At 46.1% G+C, this 22,405-nt stretch overlaps 1 protein-coding gene across 6 annotated transcripts in view; it reads left to right on the top strand.

Moving 5' to 3' along the window:
- FHIP1B (FHF complex subunit HOOK interacting protein 1B) overlaps positions 1 to 22,405 on the top strand; it is a 59,329-nt gene that overhangs the window by 10,491 nt on the left and 26,433 nt on the right. For 3 of the 6 annotated variants that reach the window (XM_068135246.2, XM_068135247.2, XM_078768043.1), the window contains 4 exons: positions 2,270 to 2,557; positions 5,844 to 6,221; positions 15,188 to 15,469; positions 16,987 to 17,145. In XM_068135246.2, the coding sequence (XP_067991347.2) occupies positions 2,411 to 2,557; positions 5,844 to 6,221; positions 15,188 to 15,469; positions 16,987 to 17,145 (966 nt within the window). In that variant the 5' untranslated portion in view covers positions 2,270 to 2,410. Of the gene's footprint in view, positions 1 to 2,269; positions 2,572 to 5,843; positions 6,222 to 15,187; positions 15,470 to 16,986; positions 17,146 to 22,405 lie in introns of those variants that run through there. The other 3 variants (XM_068135250.2, XM_078768044.1, XM_068135249.2) reach the window with 2 other exon arrangements.

Genomic DNA, 22,405 nt, shown 5'->3' with positions numbered 1-22,405 from the left:
CTTAGGATGGGCACGAAAATGCTGTCGGTTCCAATAAGCTTCCCAACCACGGTTCACACAGGCTGAAATCACGGTTCACACAGCCATGGAAGGCCAAATTTCCAGACAAAAAGTGGTTTTCCAGGACCTCTGATACAAATGTTTTATATAACGAGTGACATTGGAATAAACCACAAGAATGAAGAATGAAACCTTGCTTGCCGCCATTCCATATTCCATTGAGTATTTCAGTAACTATAAACGGGTGCAGCGTGGGCGACGAGGGCAAATATATTTTGTGTTATGGCGAATAATCGCCTCCTCACCCCCCACCTTTTTTGTAGGATACATGTATACCTACAGGCAAAATATACGAGGTTCGCATGTTATGTTACACCACAGGACCATTCCAAGTTTTTTTTTTTTTTTTTTTTTTTTTTTTTTTTTGTATACTGAATCGAGGCTCGTGAAAGAGCTAACATTAACTTCACAAACAAATCGACCAGACAAACAAAATACACAAAAAGAGGGAGCGGAAGACAAGATGGGGAGAAAAGGGGAAGCACACACACACAACATCCGAGAGCAGGGAGATGTGTGGAAGGGAGAGGGCCCGGGGGGAGGAGGCGTGGGAAGGGGGGGGGGAGGGGAGGGAGAAGTATAAAGCACAAGGACACCAAGGACTTCCAGGACAAAAGTTGGTATTTCAAAAAGTGGAATTGGGGTGAAATTAGCGGGGGTAGAAAAGATCAAGGTTTTGGATGGGGGAAGATAAGAGATGGTGGTGAACAGCTGTTTTAAAGACCTGGAGGGTGGAGTGGGATTGAAGAGAGTGAGGGAGTTTGTTCCAGAGGCGGGAGAAAAGAGGAATGAAGGAGTGAAGGTGAGCAGAGAGTCTTGATTTTGGCAGTTTAACCAAAAGAGGGTTGCAGGCAGATCTTGTGCGACCTGTAGGAATATTTGCGGGACAGAGCCCAGAGAGAGCTGGGGGGGGGGGCAAGGCCAGAGAGGAGTCGGTAGAAGACGGAAAGACCACCAACCTGCCTGCGGTGAGTGAGTGAGAGGCCCTTGGAGTTAGCTTCATCGCGGGAGATTCCAATGATTCTGAATGCTTTGGTTTCAACAGCATGAAGACGAGCTAGGTGTGAGGCAGGAGCACCAGCCCAGAGGGGAGAGCAGTATTCCATTGAGCTGCGGATGAAAGCCTTGTATGTGGTGAGGAGCTCAGGTGTGCCAAGGAAGGACTTCGCACGACGGAGGATGCCCAGTCGGCGACTGGCTTTGGAGGCCAGATTTGAAATGTGGTTTTTCCAGGAAAGATCATGGCAGATAGTGAGACCCAAAAGCTTGAGTGACAGAACTTCTTGGAGAGGATTATTCAGAAAGTGGATGGGAGGGTTGTCCAGTCGGTCTTTTCGGAGAGACATCGTAAGAGTGTGAGATTTGTCAGGATTGAAAGACATGTTCCACTTGTTTGCCCAGTCTGTGATTTTGTTAAGGTCTGCAGAGAGTGAGGAGGCTGCAGACTGCCGATCTGAGGGATGAAGAATGGAGCGACAGAGAGTAGAGTCGTCAGCAAAGAGATAGAGGATTTTCAAGAGAGTCAGAGAGATCATTGATGAAGACCAGAAGTTGTACCTTTTGTAGCATTAATCACCTGCTTCGTCACATGGATGCTTACATGGCTTCTGTCCTGGAAGTCCTTGGTGTCCTTGTGTTTTATACTTCTCCCTCCCCTCCCCCCTCCCCACCCTTCCCACGCCTCCTCCCCCCAAGCCCTCTCCCTCCCACACATCTCCCTGCTCTCAAATGTTGTGTTTGTGTGCTTCCCCTTCTCTCCCCATCTTGTCTTCCGCTCCCTCTTTTTATATATTTTGTTTGTCTGGTTGATTTGTTTGTGAAATAAATGTTAGCTCTTTCACGAGCCTCGATTCAATATACAAAAAAATAAATAAATGAATCAATAAATTGATAATTATCCTCATTTTCATAAAAAGTTATTAAAGTCAACAAAGGTATAGTATGCTCTCAACATTATGATTTGGATATCTAGACTGTAGTAAACCCTTGTTTTACGCAGGTCGCAGGCGTTTGCATTACCTCTCACCTATTAACTCGTGCATCATGAATAGGGCAGCCATTCGTCCTGTTTTCTAGAGGGATGTCCGGTTTTCTGCTCCTTTGTCCTCTTTTATATGAAACCGGACACCTTTACGTCCTGTGTTTTCCTCTTGAGCCACCCAAGCTTTTAAACCACAATTTAGCTTGTTTGCTTAAATTTTTTTGGCAGAATTTGAAGAGAAAGTTCAGGCTGAAGAGAAAGTTCAGGCTGGGTGCATCGAGGGCCTGCCAAGAGGGGTTGAACCCTGGATATGGTGCAGCGTGCTTTGCTTGAGTGAAGTTTTGGGTCCTGGCTGGAAAGCTGCGTGGCATGATGAGCTGGCTTGTGAAGCTGGCCCCTCGTGGCAGTGGCCGTAGCAAGATGGACACAATTTCCGCGGCAATGGACAGTGCTCTCGACCCTGGAATGGCAGATCCTGAAACATGCGCCATGGTTTTTCAAAACCACTGGCAGCAGGTAAGGTACCAAAGGTACTGCGAGCAACACACACACACACACACACACCCCTTTGGCTCATCAAGCCTGTGCTACACCAACACCCACTACATCAACTTGGTGTGTGTGACTGTGTGTGTGTGTGTGTGTGTGTGTGTGTGTGTGTGTGTGTGTGTGTGTGTGTGTGTGTGTGTGTGTGTGTGTGTGTGTGTGTGTGTGTGTGTGTGTGTGTTTTTTTTAATTTTTTTTTAAAGTTACACATAAGATTTGCCTTTTGAAGGGGGTGGGTGGCACAACACCTTTGTCATTTGAGACTACAAACACGACAGCACATTCACCTTTTCAAAAGATTCTCACATAGACATCACAATTGACACACACATATCTAATGATGTAGCCAAACCTCAGCTACCTACCATTCCTGCCCAGGTCCCTGTACCCCTCTATTCCTGATGTTTCCAGGTACCTGTCTAATTCCATTTAAACATATTGTTGCTGATCCCGGGTCTGTCGACGTATTAAGGGTGGGGTTAAGACCCCGTTTCCCCACAGACACCGGGTCCATGGGCCATCGACCGTGACGAAACTCGCGGTCGACGGGTTGCGTAGCAACTCCAATCGCCAATCCACAAATCACGGGTCGAAGGGTTATCGATCGTGACCCGAATACCTTGCGAGACCACGTGGCCGGGAATTAAACCCCTCGCGTTCCCACACCTTATTCCAATCAAGTGTGCCGAGCTGATCGCACAGTGTGGGTCACGGCTTTACCCTGCGTATTCTACAGGCCTAATTGAGCAACCGGATTTGCTTTCGGACGATGCTGGGTCAATGGGGAAGAGGACGCACACGAGCAGGTCGAAAGGAAGCAAAATGTACACGTCTTTTATTTACAATGGCAGAGAAAAAAGGACGAGGAGCAGACTTAACAATTCTTACCTATCTTAATCCCAACATTGACGCTTGGCACACTCGCACACACACAGAGAATGAATCACACACCGGGTAGACTCATACCAGTGGACGGGCCGATGATGACTTGGGTCCGGCAGTTCCCGCGCATGGCGCACGGATCGATCCGGCAGACAGCACGAAGGAGGATCGCACGGAGGATGACCCAGCACTGATGAAGAACCAGCTTGGAGGAGTGCAGCACGGACAAACCAGCTCGTAGGACAGCCAGCTTGAAAGACGAACGAGGAGAGAGAACTTGAAGCACGATCGGCACGGGCCTTTATCGGGTGGAATGTCCTTCTGGAAGGTTCCACGGCTTCCCATTAGCTGAGGTTGGTCATGTGCGGTCATTCCCCCTCACCTCCTTCTGGAAGGTTCCACGGCCTCCCATTGGCCGTGGTTGGTCATGTGCGATCAGTCCCCCTCCCCCCCACCTCCTTCTGGAAGGTTTCATTCCCTGCCTCCTTTTGGAAGGTTTTATTCCCTGCCTACTTTTGGAAGGTTTCATTCCCCGCCTACCACTGTCGCGGTTGATCACGTGGACTGTTTCTCCCCGCCCACGAACCAACGTCTTCGTTCAACCACACAAGGGGTTGGAATCCTGCCTAACTCAACGCATTTCTGCTTTAATTACGACACAATGGGAAGGGAGCTAATCTTTACATTTAATAAGAAATAACTGACTACTGCAGGCTATATGTTGGCGTGTAATTAACTAGAGGGGTTGTCCTCTATTGCAAAACCGTAACAATATCTACTGTTTATGCTGCCCATACATTTCCAGGAAGACTATTCCATGTATTAACTACTCTGAGTGAAAGACCCCTGCCGTACAACATCCTAACTGTCCTCTTCTTTACTTTTTACTGGCCTCTTGATCAATATTCAGCATATTTGATGTATGCCAGCGGTACTTGTGTTATTTTGGTTCTGTCTCAGCCATTCATCTCGTAGCAGAGTCATCACCTCCCGTCTTATGTACTGCAAACACACGTGTATCCTTTGGGGGAGTCGTTAGGTACTTGTTAACACATTAGTTGAAGGTGTGGCAGCCAGTGTTTATTTTAATTTGGTGTTGCTATCATGCGACTGTGATCTAAGTTAGTTTACTACACCCACCCTTAAAAGGATGTATGGAAAACATTTCTGATCGGAAGGAATTTGTGATCTTTCAATAGGAAAGGATATTTCTGCATTTGTGGCCGGACAGGTATCGACAAAGGCAAATGTAAAATTGTAATCAAACAAACGATTTATTATTTTTCCTCTTCTTCACTACCCAGATGTTGATATCCATATCTAGTTTCACTTTCAACAATGTTTTGATCTCCACTGGGTTCCCCAGAGATTCGATCGGAACACTGTTTATGTTCTTTCTTTTGTTTTTGAAAACTTGTGCTAAGCTTTCCACTTGCTCCATATTTCATAATCTGCCGAGCATGGGAATACTCTCCAAACACAACGATCGATGTGAATGTTCTGTAAGCAATGCTGTGGCTTGTCGGAAAGCTGCTTCAGAAGAGCGAGGTTGGTTTAACGGTCGCGGCTGAAATGTAGAGCAATGCCGCTCAGTTCACTGCCATGGGTAGATTTGCTTGCAACACCGAGCTCAACAGCTGAGGGTGGACTGGAGATTAATGTTACCGCGATGCTGGAAGTGTTCCATGGTAACATTTTTAATGCCGCTTTTAGATCCACCTCAGTTTGAGATGACTTATCTGGACAGAGTTGTTGAATCGGTTTGTCCAGTTTTATACTTCGAAACTTTTGGAATTGCCTCCCTGTGATGACCTCAAACTCTGGAGCGTTTGTTCAGCAACCCCCTCCCCCGCCCCCCTGGTCGCCACCCCCATCCTCAATTCCCCTCCAAACCTCTTTGCAGATCCTGAATTTGGTGAAATGTTTTTTTTTGCTGAGTTGAACTACTTGAACTGGTTTCCCTACGCAATGTGAAAATTGTTTGCACATGATTGATGACGAGCTCGGTATGATGGCAGGAAACTTGGCAAAGTATTGCAGATTGGAAGAGGAAATAGAAATGTCCTTGCTTGATAAAATCAGCAGGTTGGAAGGAAAAGTCATTTTAAGGATTTTCGTGTGTGTGTCGTGTGTCGTGTCGTGTGTGTCATCCAGGCCATAACGTTTTTGCCATTTCAGCTTTTGTCATCAAATTTTCAACAAACCTGTATTATCAGAACATGGAGAACACTAATTAATAAAATTTAACATATGTATATTTTTAATCTGTTGTTTTCGTCAAGTTTAGTATGATTGAGTACAAAGCATAAATGGCAGTAAGTTGAGCTCCATAGCATACTCATTCAAAGGTAATTTGTACTTGTACCGACAACAGGTGCTCAAAATACTGGAGGCTAAGCCGGGCAGCAAGACTGTGGACGGTAGTCCACCCATCCTGTCACCGGACGAAGTGAATACCGTGCGCAACAACGCCGAGCAGATGACGTGGTTGCTCGCCCGTGAGGCTGCTCCGCTGGATGGTGGTTTGGGTCCTGTGCTGGACTTTGCTCTTTCTGAAGACGTCCTTCGGCGACTGTTGTGCTGGTCTCGTCAATGCCCGGATGGCGATGCGTCGGACGAGGCGAGGCTGGCATTGCTTATACAGTTTGAGATACTGGCTTGCCAGGCACGGCAACCCTTGCTCTGTCACAAGCCTGTCCTGCAACCTCTACTCCATCTACTGTCTGATTGTACACAAAGCGGTTCTCCTAAGGTGGGGTTTCATGCTGGCTTCGTGATTATTTTGTTTTAAATAAGCAATGTTATGCATAGTTCGTCAACTCCACAATTCCACTGAGCATTTGACCAACCCTTGACAATCCAAATTCATTAAACAAATTTCTAGCTCTTTGCTAGAAATTGCTTTCTTGTCAAGGGATGATCCCATCCAACAAACATTTCTTCAATTTCCTCCTCTTGTATTCATGCTTCGGACTGTGAAATGGAGGACTAAATGAGTCGTGTTCAGGTATATCCGGGTCCAGTGGTGACCTAATTGTGAGGATACTGAACTGGCATCCCAGAGTTTGTGGGTTCATAACCAGCTCCAGGCAGCAGTTGTGGGTTCAAATCTCCTTAAAATTGGAATCGTTTATGCCATGTATATATATATATATATGAGATATGACTCATCTCAAACGATATATAACGATATATATAAAAGGAGATTTGAACCTATATATATATATTGTTACGGACACGACTTAGATGTTGCTTGACCGAGCGGAATGGCCGCCGTGTTCGCACAAGTTACCCGATTACACTCGAACGTTGGCCGAATCGCGCTATGCTAAATCAATGAAGGAAAGGACACAACGGCTGGGTTAAATGACACGACACCAGGGGTACAGTTCTCAAGACCTCCGGAGGAGGATATAATATGGGGTATGCAGAACGTTTAGATTACATGGCACAAGAGGTACAGCACAGAAAGGTGGGCACTTAGACACGGTCTTATCTTAGCCCTGACAGACCACAGACAAACGGGACAAGACTGACTCACACAGGGATTGATGGCAAGGAAGGGCAGGTAGTCGATGGCTCAAGGTGCACCTTGGCTCAGGGGCAGAATCGACTCGGTCCGGTCCAGAGATGCGGGAGGTATCTCTCAGCGCTAGGAGGTGGCGTCCTTTCTTCTTCGTAGCTGAGGCGCATCTGACGTCACCTCCGTCTTCCTGCGCATGTCCAGCGGGGAGTGACACGCCCTCGGCTCGTTAGCTCCGCCCCAGATGGAATCGGTCCGCCGCTTCTTATTGGGTGCGGGGGGTTACCGGGCTCCGCCCTTGACGAGGAGCTGACAGTGAGCCCCTGTGTGGTAACCCCGTCGGAGCACATGGTCAATGGCGGCTAACCAAGCCGGAGTGAGGACGCGCACTCCCCGCGCCGCTGTTGTTGTTGTTGGTGTTGTTGTTTCTTGAGGAAGAGATGCGGGGAGGTATTGGGAGGTCCTAAACTTACTAATGGTGCCATACAATCACATTCTGGTGCAACGAAGAGTCAGAATTAATGGAAACGAGTCCTTAACTGACATAGACTAAGAATAACTAGCAAGATGTCCTATAGTTGTCTACGTGAGATGCGGTGAACCTGGGCACGACATTTAATGGGGGAAAAAGGGGAAGGTCGGGGCTACAGAGTGTTGTTTACAGACAATGGGACTAGGGAATGGGGGATTGGGGATAGTTGGGGAGTATTGGGGAAATAGGGGAATATTTACAAGCGGATATGGATGGAGGCCAAATCCCATATCCGCAACAATATATATAGAGATATATATATATATATAGAGAGATATGCATGCATGCTATTGATGTCCCACTAACTGTGACTGGTGAGGCCAGATTGTATTTGGGGCATACAAGTGCCATCTGCGACATGGACACATTGTGTTATGTTCACCAATTACAGCCAGGAATTATTGTTGTTGTTGAGTGACAAAGACTCATCTCAAAAAGTTTTGCACAGATTATGACAAAACTTTGTGGATGAGTTTGTTTGGCGACGAGCACAAGCCCATTAGATTTTGGTTCAGGTCCGAATCCAGATCTGGCCTATCGGTTGGTATACAAAATGTAGACTGTTCAGCCTGGCTGGCGGTTTGCACTCTACCGAGTGCCACTCTCGTTGGTTATGTTATTGTATATGCTGTGATGTAATTTACCCTGATTTCTCCCCTCACTTTATGGCAGAGCTTCCGGGCACTTTTCCCCCTGGATCCTCACTGAAGTTCATATTGTCATCCGCTAAACCATATGCTGTGAAAGCTTGTGCCCTGCGCTCGTTACACTGTTGGTGCCTTGACCCCTCCTGCCCCACCCTCGCACTTCTACCCTCAATTAACGCTCTTGATCTACCACAGTTTTGTGCAGTCATCAACTCCATATAAGTGTAATCCTAAACTCTGTTCACGAATGGGGGGAGGTTCTGCAAGCAAATCTTAAAAAACATACAATTGTATAGTTTTTTTTTAAAACTTTCTATACTTGCTATATAGTGGGGGGGCCAATGTTTTCCCGTTGAATTCAAATGTTAATTTGTGGACACTGGTTGGGTTGTCTTTAGGGATGATAGAAGTTGTAGAAAAAATATGTCTCCATTTTTTTCAAGTTCTTTATAGCGGCCATTTTGGATTATCAAAATGGCGTTTGTTGAAAACCGAAATTGTCATTATCTTGGCTTCTAAATGACCTAGAGTGTTAATTTTGGTGTCCAAATGTACATATTTGCGGATACTTAATCCAATAAACACACATTTATACACCTACATATGATCAAAAGGGTTCTTATGGCAGCCATCTTGGATTTTCACGCACTTATGCCAACACATATATATATTTTTTTCCATCATTTTCACTTCTAAATCACATAAAGGCTGGACTTTAGTGTTCAAATGTACACTTATAATGTCTTTGTGCAATATTTTTAGTTGGCAGTGTTCATTGTTACATTGAAGGATCTCCATCCTCCTCATCATCAGTGTTATCGATTCCCATGGGGCGCTCCTGACCCGTGTTACCACACACCTCTTCATCTGCCCCACACATACACATCTCAGAACAGTTGAGATGCTGAGACCTGCATGAGCAGTGAGACATGCATTGGGTCTTCTTGCAGTTACATTTGATTAGATGTGTGATGGCAGCTGGGGCTGGAGGGTCCTTGGTTGTGATGGGCACCAGCTGATCTCCTTCTGCTCTCCATCCATGTTCTGTTGGTTGTGGAAGCTGGGGGTCCGGTACATCAGCCTGATGCCACACCATGGCCTGGAAATGTGCACGAGCAATGGCTTCATGTAAAGCTCCCCGTGTTGGTGGCAGCTTCTGTGCCTCTAGCTGTTTCTTGGTAAACAGTCTCCACCTCAGCTTGCCCACATCCACAACTGTAGTACGAGGCTCATACAGCTGGCATACAAATGCCTCAATGTCACTTTCTGTGTCAGCTCTCAGCTCCTCAGAGGCCCCAAGGTCATGAAACGCAGATACCACCTCAACAGAGCACCTATTGAGGGCTTGCCAACATGTGAGCTTTCCCTTGCCGGCAAACCGACCAGTCTGGTCTGCTCCCGTGAATGCATGGAATCCTGGTAGGGCTGCAGCCTTCCTGACACCAAGTTCATGTACTATTGGTTCCAGTGAGATTTGCCTCTTCTTGTTCCCCACACCCGTGATGAAGTATGTGTCTTTGCATAGTTCATGGTACCGGTGGAGTGCTAGGATGAATACATCAGTATCAGGTGACTGAATGTACAGCTGTGTTGCACCTCTTCGGACGGCATCTAGACTGTGAAGAAAGATCCTCGTATCAGCCTCCTCCTGGGAGCTACGGAGATGCTGTACATCCATGCAGTTGGAGAAGACATCCTGCCTTGAAGTGACGATGAAGACCTTGGTAGTCCCCTCAAAGTGACACAGAGCTTTCTTTGCCAGATAGACAGTTAGCTCATCTTTGGTGTTGGTGTGCGACAGGAACTGTTTTGCTGTCAGTTTCCCAATCGGGGTGCTGTCTTGAACGTGGTAAGCAGTGGGCGGCTTGCCACCTTGGCGCCTCTCCCGTGTGGCCTCTTTCAGTGAATTTGGCAGATCATATCGGTCAAACACGAGGTGGACTTCATCATACCCGTTGGTCTTGCAGTCCAGTGTTGCATTGAAATGGCCAGCCCACTGGGCACATGTTCTGACCCATTGTGGCTTACCCATTGCTTGCACTAATGCCATGCCGTCTATGACAGTCACCTTCTTGGGAGGGGGTGGAGTATGTTCAGGATTGTCGTCGTCTGGCTGCTGACCAGTGCCAGTTGACTTCTTGGGTAGATCTTCTAGGATGCCCATGAGCTTGCTTTTGTCTGTGCATGGTAGTAGTGTCCCAGCCATTGCAAAGAGGGTTCGTGGAAGCGCGGTGAATTCATATTGACCTATGGCATCCTTCAAGTTGATCTCTGGTCGTGAGCGGGCCACGATCAGCATGCGCGCAAACAGTGACCTGTCGTCTTTCAGCTCTACAACCTTGTCTGCCAGTTTGTGCTTCACAGCTTTCCTGGCACTCTTCCACATCTTCAGTTTGACCTTTCCCATTCTGGCCCAAAGGTTGATTTCATTTGTGTTGATGCGCTCTGCAACAAACGTGTTATACGCTTTCTGACCAATCTCATCTTGGTTGCAGACATCCTTCTGTACTTCAGCTGGCATCACCACCTTGGTGATGATAGTCGTCAGGTCTTCACCCTCATGCGTCATGTGATTCATGGACTCTCTGATCACATTCTTCAGTCGACGAATGCTGTCTTCCTGCCGAGCCCAGACTGTGGTTGATAGGTCGTGGTGCTCCTTGCGTGTAGCTGATTGTGAGCCAGCCATCTGACGGGCTTCTTCAGCAAGCCTACTCAGCTCTGGTGCTGTCAGAAAGAACCTTTCGCGGGCACTGGCATTCTGGGTAATGCCCACAATACCCCCTGTCACCTTCATGATCCTGTTGATGTGCTCCAGTGCATGGTCCACACCTACAGCACAGAAGGGGATTTCATTCTTATGGACACTGAAGTTCCCATCCATGAACTCTTGGTAGATCCCTGGATCTGTCATCTTCAGGGCCTTCATCTCTGCAAGGTACCGGGGAGTCAGCCTGGCATATTTCTGTTTGTCATGTGCAAAGAAGTATATGCACATCTCATCCAGTGAAGACAGGTGAAGCTCAAATTGTCCATCACGGGTGGCACGGATGAATGTGTATATCAGCATTATCATCCGCATGTAGCGTCGCACAAACTTGAACAGTGGACTCTTGGCTTCTTTCCTCTCATCAAACTTTGCCATGGCCTCCAGGACTTCGTTTGACTCGAGGACAGCTAGCATGTTGTTCTGCGCGCTTGTCATCTCCTCTCGGTTGTGTAGATGACAGCTCTGGGCAACCTGTTGTGCTGACTGGGTACATGGGCCCCTCAGATGGGGATGCTCTTGGAAGAATTCGTCCACATAGAGGTCGAAGAGGGCTTGGACAGTGGTGATGTGGGCCTCCAAAGCCCTCTTCATGTGCTTGGCTTCCAGTATTTGTCTGGTCGTTGTTGGGCCATAGATATCAGCCTCAGACCAAGCCTCGTCAAGACCACTGTCCTCTATGGCATTCCCAGCAGCCCTCAGTGCAGCCATCACAGTGTGCATCTCCCCTAGTCGCAGTACCCACTTGCCTTTGCAGTCATCTCTGGTCATCTCCAACTGTTTGGCTCGCTCATACAGGGCCATGTCTAAGGTGATCACTGTCTTCCTATCGGGACCCATGACCATGCAGTTGATTTGCTGTGTCTGTTTCAAGACTGTTATCAGTGTTTGCCATTCATGGGCTGGTGCTGCTACCAATGGCAGGGCGTTGACCTCTGTCAGAGGCTTCGAAGAGGAGAGCAGTGAGTTGTAGGCTGTCCAAGTTGGGATATCGTGATGCTTGATCCTACTGCCAGGTGGTTGTTTTGGATCGTGGACGAGTGACCCAACAGGGTCAGCATGCTGGGGTTCTGCAGCTTGCAGCTGGTCATCTGGTGGGATGATGTCGTCTTGTACGTCCTCAGCTTCAGCTGTTCGCATGATTGTGCGTGAAAGTAGCCACACTGTGTCCGTCGCAGAGTACGGCTTGGTGACATCTGGGTTTGACCGTGTCTTGAAGCTATACGTGGTACCTGTGGCAGATTGTTTGTTTGGTGCTTGGCAAGGAACAAAGTCTGGAGCAGTCAGAACCTTGAGTGAGCGGTGTCTGGCCTTTCGGTCATGTAGTGTCAGTGTTCTATGTTCATCTGTGGAGGGTGCATGTTCCCGTCGTTGGTAGAGTGCCCAGGCTGTAGCATGGAGTGTCCGCTTCCCATCAGGTGTGTCTTCATTGAAGTCACTGTTGTCCACTGCAAAGAAGACAAACGTCCCTATGCGCATGGTTCTTGGAAAGTATACACCCTGTTCTGTCGTAGACTCTATGACTGAGTTGGCCAGCTGTGTCTCCAACCGCAAGATCCGACTATAATCAACAGACAGACCGAACCCATGCAGGAAATCCAGAAGCTTCTTGTTTCTGGTGGACTGGTGGACTACAATGGCAACGGCAAGCTGCTGTGGCCATTCTAAGCGATGGCGGAATGGTGCATCTGGCTCTTTGGGCTTGTACGTGACTTGGCGTTTTGACTTGTAGCCGTACATGATGTTCTGACTGATGGTTATAACATCTCGATGAATAGTGGCTGAGCGCATAGTCTCTGGCTCAATGCTCGTGGCTGGTCCTTCCAGTAGCCAGCGGAGGAAAGCATAGAGTACTTTGGGTACATGCTTTTCAGCATCATCAGTGTTCATTTCTCCTTCAAATTGCCATGGGTGCTTGTTCTGACAAGCAATGGCACTGCGGAGAACAGAGGCACTCTCAAACAGTTGTTCGATGTTTTTTTCATTTGTCTTCGTCATTGCATCTTCGACAGCTGCATCACGCACGGCAGTGGAGAATACACAGTCTGACTCGTTTCGACGTTTTGGTTTCATGAAGTGAACGTCATCAATGTGAGAGTTGATTTTCTCCTTCATGCCTTGGGTAGTAGGTGATGGGACATTGTGCACACCATTATTGTCAAGAATCCTGGAGTAAACCGACTTCAGGTCAGACATGTTGAGAATTTCACCAGCTTGGAGTAGAGAGCGAACAAGGCTGACAAACTCAATGTCTGCGGCTATTTTGATAACATTAGTTTCTTGCAGTATGTGTTCTTTGTCATCACTTGATGTCCCACTCTTGGGAGCACGTTGGACATTCTGCACCCAGCATGGGAGATGATACTTGACGTCGATCGCATGAGCATCATGTGCACTGATGGCAGCACTCAGCTGAACTTTCCACTTGTGGTTGCTGCCTTCTTCAACAGCTTTCTTCAGCTGTTTACCTGCGTTGAACGTGCATACAACATGTACACTTTCCTTAGTGACCTCTTGACAGAAGAAACAAAGGTCTCTGTTGAATGGAGTTGATGATGAACGTGTGAAGCGAAGAGTCTCGTCTTGCGTAGAACCTGAGGTACTTGCAGCGGCAGGTGCAGAAGAAGGACGTCCACACCTCTTATGAAGATGCTGGGTGTCGCCATGTTCGCAGGCTTTCTGGTGGCGAACTCTAGCACGCTCCAGGTGAGCAGTGTTGCATGTAGATCCATAACATGCCCGGTGCCACTTTGCTTTATTGTTCCTCAAGTCAGTGGCAGTGAAACAGCTTAATCGTTCGCTGATCTGTTTGAAGTCGGCATCACCATATCGTGCCCTCTCCTGGATGAACTGGAGAAACTTTGCATATGAGCCCAGTGCTGGCTCAGTCACTAGTGCACCTTGGGGATCCTGGCACTGAATGCAAAGTGTGAAATCAGTTTCTTTCTTGGTTTTCTTGCTTTTTGGCTCCATCATAGCTCAGGGTCACGAATCTGGAACATACAAATAACAAATAACAATTAAGATAGATGTGCATTAAGTTAGATTTTGGACACTGGTTCGGCTGTGCCATAAAAACCTATTTTTATCCCTTGTAGGTTATTACCTTCGCAAAAGCGGAAGGTTATGTTTTGATCGCTGTGTATTTATTTGTATGTCTGTGTGTGTGTGTGTATGTTATTCGCATAACTCAAAAAGTATTCAACCGAATTGCATGAAATTTGGTGGGATGATTGGTTATTATACGGGACACATTTGATTAGATTTTGGGAGCAATCGGGTCAAAGGTCAAGGTCAAGGTCACGAAAAGGTCAAAATCGTATTTTTGTTGTTCTGTTCCCTACACTCCCATGCCAAGTACAGAACAGTAGCTGCGGCGAAGGTATGCGCTCTACCGAGTGCCCGTTCTAGTTAAAGAAGGTTTCATTCAATTCTCTATCCCCAAAAATGTACAACTGGACACCAGAATCGAAACTCTAGGTCATTTAGAAGCCAAGATAATGGAATTTTACGTTTTCGACATCCGCCATTTTGAAAATCCAAAATGGCCGCCATAAAGAACTTGAAACAATTGGAGACATATTTTTTCTAGAACTTATATCATCCCTAAAGACAGCCCAACCAGTGTCCAAAAATTAACAAGCAATTTCACCGGGCATTTCAATCTGCTACATTGGCCCCCCCACTAATAAGAAAACGCTGGATGGCATCATTTCACGTGTATGATTTATTTGTGATTTCTTTACGTAGTACATTTACAACATTGACCTTTTACCTTGTACTACAAACTTACTGATCAAGTCTCATTACCCTTTGGCTTTTGGGCTAATTTGAGCATCTGAACGTGTAATCGGCAGATTGAATTGATACCCATATTTAAGTTCCCAAGACTGCCCTGTTCGTGTTTACCTGACCTACTGTACATTTTATGATACATTTTGTTTTCTGCTGTCTGTGGCCCACTGAGAATTATTAGGTTGTCTATGTATTGTACAAAAGACAATGATTTTATAACTTGAACAAAAGCACTTCAGATTTGAGCCTGTGGTTACATCATCGTGAGATAAGTGCTTAGACCACAGCACTAACTTGGCCATTCCATGTTTTTGGTTTGGTTTGATGTTAACTTTAGCATTGAAACCTCAAAAAAGCAACATTTAAATATGACAGATTTGATTGATGTTGGTAAAAATTTAAAGGATATCCAAGAGTTTTTCAGAAAAAAAGTGTTTTGCATGTTTTGCCACAGGTGGAAAGTAGCTTGTTGGTGCTCCTCGGCCAGCTGTGCTCGGCCATGTCCAAGAACCCAACCCTCCTGGAGCTTGTGTTCCACTGTGGCGCCCCTCCGCTAGCCGGTTCAAACCACAGCCCACCACCATGCACTCCTGTATTCACTCTCCTCATCAGCTACATTCATCGAGATGGCCAATTGGGGCAGCAAGCCCGTGACGCAATGCTGCTTGTTATGACATTATCCACGGAGAACGACCTCCTAGGAAGGAGGATCACCAAGGAGTCCGATTTCTGCCCGGTGAGGGTGCTCCACTATTATGCTCCACTACTATGTCAACTGTGGATAATTAAAAAAAAACATTTAATGCATGCTTTAAAAAAAATATTATTATTTATGGAAATCGCCCCAAACAGGGTATAAAGCCACTCTAGGTAAGGAGCTAAGGGAAGGTTCGATAAAGATAAGGATAAAGCAAAAAAAAAAAAAAAGAAAAAAAAAAAAAGAAAACGTCCAAGACACAGTCGCAGAAGTCCGGTATGATGCAATTAAACATCAAAGATGTAGGAAGAGGGACTTGACATTCCTCTTGAAGCTGAGTATGTCGTAAGATAATGGGAAGCACGTTACAGGGAGTAAATTTCTGCAACCTATCAAGTAAAGATAAGTGGCAGGCTGGTGCTCCAGCCCAAATGTGACAACAGTACTCTACTGTATGAGGGGACGTATAGTTGTTTTATACAGGTACAAAACAGCCTCGAGAGGTAAATACCTCTCTCTGCACTCAATAAAGACAACCCACTCGCTTGGACGCACTCTTAGCAATACCAGAAACGTACTGATCCAACAGAGGGTAGAGGGCCAAGAAGCCAAAGCACAGATGATTCTGTTAAAGGGGCCACAATCATGAATTTTTTTGAAGAGATATGTTTTAGAGGATGATCTCCCTAACCCATTAGCACAAAAACAATTTTTTGTTCTTTTTTAAACGCTTCTGTCATGCAAGTGAGCTATTTCATCGATTCGCGTGACGTGAAAGTTGCACAACTCATTGATGGACTGTACGTTTGCGTTTCATCACAAATTATTCTAGCGTTCAAGATACCGATGTGCCAAGCTTTTAACTGTTACAATCGTTGAGAAATTTACCTGCATAACTCAAAAGTCGTTTTTGGGCATCCCTGACCAACAAAAAGATCGTTAGCCATCGTGTGCTTTGTGGTTGACAAACCTAGGAATGACCAAATTCAACATTAAAACATATGCTCATTAAAAATATCGTGTTGTTTGTGAAGACCACTTTCAGCCATCAGCATTCGTATTTGATCAACAGGTGATTTCTACCTGGGAAACGCGCCTCGGAAATTGCTGAAACACGATGCCGTACCGACACTTTCCGGGCGAGAGTTGCCTGTTGATTTTGTTGATTTGAAGCCTGCCCAAGCCAGGCCCAGGGAGTTAGTTACATGGTGATAGGGTTAGTCTGGGAGGTTGGCAGTTCAAATCCCAGCTGAATCCCAGCAAAGACATTAAAAATGGGATGCGCTGCTTCCAAACAACTCTGGGAAGCCAATAGCAAACCATCTGTTACCCTTACCGATAAACTGCTTCAGCACCACCAATGCTCCGTAGAGAGTATGTTACATCAAAAAAGAAAAGTTTATTGTGCTCCGATCCATTTGGCAAATGTGCACAATTTTTTATTCTCACTTCAACAAATCTGTAGAACGTTGTCAAGTTGTTCTGCATTGTCCCGTTTAAGGTGTTGCAGCACAAAATTGAGATCTGTTCTGTTCCTCTATCCTTTTCCCGGACAGGTGTTGGCTTCAGGGCTGAGCGGTCTCTACTCGTCACTGCCCAGGAAGATGGAGGCGATTTCAGATGACTGGCATGCTCTGCAACCCGAGGACTGTGCCGGTGTTCCAGCACTCGTTCGGTTCATGACTGCCCTGGATTTCTGCAATGCTGTCCTGCAGGTTAGTTTCTGCCTTGATATGCTGATGATGCCACTGTTGGCAGAAAGCAAAGAAGACTCGATGAAACTGCTGCAGACAGTGAAGAACGAAAGTGAAAAGGCTGGTCTTTATTTAAACCTCAGCTTTCACTCTGCTCTCTTCCCCTTTTTCTCCCTCATCCTTCTTCCCTCCCTCCATCCTTTCATTCTCCTTTACTGCGGGGTGAGGGGATGGGAGTTGGGAGGAAACGGGCAACCCTGCCACAGCAGCTTTGCTTGTCCCAGAGGCAACACCTGGGACATCACCCATTAGGGATGTGATTAACCGTGCCATCATCCTTGATACGGAATTTGATGATACTGCCGAGCTCTGGTCCATATACCCAAACCATTTCGGATAAATCATGGTGGGGTCTTCACTTCAAAACAACGAGACATCCAGTACTGGACATCATAATCGGAAATGCTCTCGTAGAGGCAGAAAGTCACAACCCTCTTGTGGTCAGAGAGGTCCTCGGCTGACCAGCGGCAGTCCACCGCAACCAAAACTCGGCAAGTCCCCCAGCGGACTGGAAAGACACGTCAAATCTACTAGCCAAGGATATGAGGCAGTAAAAATCCTCAGCGTTAAACTCCAGCATGCCCCGTGACAATATTGCAATGACAATGAGATTCCCCCTCCAGCATGACAATACCGTCAATACCGTCCGTCCACTTTTTTCCCATGATGCTTAACTCGACGGAAGCACGTGCCAGGAATACCAAAATCAACTTTTTTCACAAGTGGTGTATCAGCACCACAAAAGACCACCCCCTCCCGAGTCTGGTAGGCAGTTATGTTACAAGGCGGTGAAGACCCATGAAAATTGGCTACAAGGCAGCCAAGTAACCTGGAAGCCTATTGTTTTTGTTAAGATTATTGTTACTAGGACGTGCCCGTACGTGGGTGCCCGTTCCTTGCCCAAAAAAAAAAAAAAAAAGTCTTCGCCCATGCATGCATGGGTGTGCCCATGGGCCCATGGGCGTGCCCGTAAGTGCGTGATGTGACCGTACAATGAATGTATCGTCCCGACGCCACAGCTCGGATGGCGCTGCAGTTAATCGGGCCTGTATCGGCAGAGTTATTATAAACGTGTACTACAATCGATCGTACCTTACAGCGTCTGCTCGCCACGTTCAGCATCAGTACGTCGTCACTATGACTATCCGTAAGTCCGGAAGTGACGTCCTCATTTGACTGTCCGGAAGGTCGCATATCGCAGTTACGATGAATCGCAAATTAGTTTTAATTAGTTTTAAAACATAGTTTAACGCCAACATAGCGCCAACATAGTTTGCCAACGTGAAATAAATGAATACGCTCTCAAATGTGCCGTCCGAGGCAGAGTCTGTTCGCCACGTTCGGCACACGTGATAGCTCGCTGCTCTCTGATTGGTTGAATCGTTTTTTGGACATAGCTCGGTAACTACTTCTCCGATTAATATGAAACCTTGAAAAGGCACATCCTCAGGTCCCCAGCAATATACCTGGCAAGTTTCAAGTATATCGGACCCGTGGTTGTCGAGAAACAGCGGTCACAGACACACATACACACACACATACACACACACATACACACACACATACACACAGAGATTACTGGAATTATAGATAGATATCTAAAATTATATCCCCCCCCTCTATTTACATGAAATGGTTTGGTCCATTCGCAAAGCCAAAGCGAACGGCTTGCGAGTACGGTGACAATCCCCCCCCTCTATTTACATGAAATGGTTTGGTCCATTCGCAAAGCCAAAGCGAACGGCTTGCGAGTACGGTGACAATCCCCCCCCTCTATTTACATGAAATGGTTTGGTCCAAAGCGAACGGCTTGCGGAGTTTGGTAAATAAATCGCCATAGCTCGGTAACTACTTCTCCGATTAATATGAAACCTTGAAAAGGCACATCCTCGGGTCCCCAGCAATATACCTGGCAAGTTTCAAGTATATCGGACCCGTGGTTGTCGAGAAACAGCGGTCACAGACACACACACATACACACATACACACACACATACACACAGAGATTACTGGAATTATAGATAGACTAGGGCATGCCCGTACTATATATATATCTAAAATTATATCCCCCCCCTCTATTTATATCTATTATAATTATATCCCCCCCCTCTATTTACATGAAATGGTTTGGTCCATTTGCAAAGCCAAAGCGAACGGCTTGCGAGTACGGTGACAATCCCCCCCCTCTATTTACATGAAATGGTTTGGTCCAAAGCGAACGGCTTGCGAGTACGGTGACAATCCCCCCCCTCTATTTACATGAAATGGTTTGGTCCAAAGCGAACGGCTTGCGAGTACGGTGACAATCCCCCCCCTCGATTTACATGAAATGGTTTGGTCCAAAGCGAACGGCTTGCGGAGTTTGGTAAAGAAATCGCCATAGCTCGGTAACTACTTGTCCGATTAATATGAAACCTTGAAAAGGCACATCCTCGGGTCCCCAGCAATATACCTGGCAAGTTTCAAGTATATCGGACCCGTGGTTGTCGAGAAACAGCGGTCACAGACAAACACACAGACATACACACATACACACACACACACACACACACAGAGATTACTGGAATTATAGATAGATACTAGTTCTGTCTTTTAAAAAAAATTTTGTACCCAGATTTTCACAAAAAAGGTTAACCCGATGATCTTGAAACTTTGGGAGCTGTTAGACTCCTATGTGACTTAGCGCATATCATTTTTGTGACATCATTGGTCATGTAATTTGGCCACCATTTTGGATTTATCAAAAACCTTCAAAAACTTCTGCAAAACCACTGAACGGATCAAAGCGTAATTTTAAACGTCTGTCCAACTACCCATAGGGACAAATGCTTGTGAAAAAATAAGTAATCTGTCACATGGTTTGGCCGCCATCTTGAATTTAAGCAATAAAATAAATAATCTTTTCTCCAGAACCGCTCAACAGATCAATCTGATACTTCATATGTATGATTGACTACCCAGGAGGAAAACACTTTGCAAACTATGATGTTATCAGTCATGTGGTATGCCGGCCATCTTGGATTTAAGGAAATATTATTTGAAAATCTATATTTCCAGAACTGCTCAACAGATCAATCCAAAACTTCATATATATAATCGACTACCCATGCGAAAAACATTTTGCAAACTATGACATCATCAGTCACATGCTATGGTGGCCATCCTGGATTTAAAGAAAACCTTTAAACGTCTTTCTCCAGAACTGCTGAAAAGATAAACTGGTAAGAAATTATATACAGGGGGCTGCAAAAGTAGGTATAAAAAAAACCACCTTTAGAGGCCATTTTTCCCCGCAAAGCGGGGGTTGGCCTTTTTCGGGAACCATGGTTGTTGTTGTTTTTTTGGTCCCCTTTTTGAAGCTGCAAAAGTAGGTATACAGTAATGAAAAACAAAACGTGCGCACAAAACGTATTTTATTGATTATACAAGCATATCAATAATAACATATCAATAATAATAAACATATTAATCCCTCAAATGTTCAAACTTTGCCCCTGGCATTCACACACTCCACTAGTCGAGTGTGGACACCCATGCACACTCTGGCACAAAGGTCTTTATCAGCATCAATTTCCTGGCAAGCCTCCCGTATGAACTGAATCATGGCATCAACAGAACGTAGCTTGCGTGTGAAAACCCTGTCTTTTACACATCCCCAGAAAAAGAAGTCCATAGGGGTGAGATCCGGCGAACGTGGTGGCCAGTCAACGGCTCCCCGACGTCCAATCCACCTGTTGGGAAATTCTTTGTCAAGTAGCGCACGCACAGTGAGTGCAAAGTGCGGTGGCGCCCCATCCTGCTGAAAGTAGAAGTCCTCCTGCTGCTGTTGTTCGCGTACCTGTGGTATGATTGTATCCGTCAGCATGTTCAGATACACGTGTTGATCGACAGTCCTGTGCAGAATGATAGGTCCAACGACACCTTTGCAGGACAGGCCAGCCCACACTGTCACCCCAGGTTGATTGAGCTGTTGCTCAATCGTGACTTTAGGGTTTTCAGTTGCGTAGTACACACAATTGTGTCGATTAACGGCACCCGATAGCTTAAAGTTTGCTTCATCGGACCACACGATTTTGCGCAGAATGCTGTCACCCTCTCGTTCCTCGTTCAGGATGGCTTCGCAAAATTGTAAACGCCGATCCGAGTCATCCTCTAATAAACCATTTATCAATCGTGGCACGTACATTTTCAGTCCTGCACGGTGCATCAAACGACCCAACGATCTGCGTTCAATACCCAATTCAGATGACGCCCTGTTTTTCGATTTCTGAGGGCTCTGGGTAAATTCCAGGGTGACTTGCATTGCATTCTCTGGCGTTGTCACGGTGACTGGTCGACCACTCTTCGGCGAGTTGTGGATAGACCCCGTCCTCTCAAATTTGTCACGTATCCGGTAAATCGTGAGCCTCGTTGGTGGAGGCGATGCAAATGTTTCTCGCCACTGCTCTCGCACACGTTCACGATTCTCTGTCTTCCAGTACTGTTTCAAAATCCATTTGCGCTCCTCGTCCGTTGAATTACCAGCCATCATTAAATTTCCACTTCACCTGCAAATAATAGATGTATTAAAGAAAAAATTACGAAAATAAAAATATTAAAAATGGTAATAATGATTTTAATGAATTAAATGAATTCTAGTATTAAATGAATCCTAGCACCACTATTATAATACTGGTAATACTGGTTGGCACTTGGCATTTAATATGGAATTATTTTTTTTTCTTTCATTGGGTTTACTTTCTTAACTAAGTATATCAATCTGGTGAGTTTCTTTTACACTTTGGTGATTTATTTGTTAAAAGAACCATGTCACTGATTGTCTGTCACAGCAAGAAGTCAACAACAGGATTATATCACAGGTGGCGTGGCAAAATGTACGGACAGGTGCATTTGATGATTGGCTTCACAGTCGGGTATACAAGGGTTGTTGCGTTCTGTATTAGTGGAAAACAACTGCTGCACGTCTCCAAAAGATATTGCCGCTTCCTCTGGAGATGGTCCGTCAACTCGACAATGCTGTTTGTCATGGAGTGGTGGCTTTACGAAATTCTGGCATGAAACAGCGTGCTATTGCTCGGCAGTATGGCATCACTCAAGGTCAGGTGTCAAAGATCCTGAAACGAAATGCTCAGAGGGGTGTCCCTACTCCAATACCGAGGCCAGGACGTCCCCGCAGAACCACCAGGAGGGATGATCGCCAGCTGCACAGGTTAGTCCGCAA

This window comes from Myxine glutinosa, chromosome 14, assembly GCF_964187855.1.
Source record: "Myxine glutinosa chromosome 14, kmMyxGlut1.1, whole genome shotgun sequence".
In the NCBI taxonomy this organism is placed as follows: domain Eukaryota; kingdom Metazoa; phylum Chordata; class Myxini; order Myxiniformes; family Myxinidae; genus Myxine; species Myxine glutinosa.
This window is presented reverse-complemented; position numbering and strand designations above follow the sequence as displayed.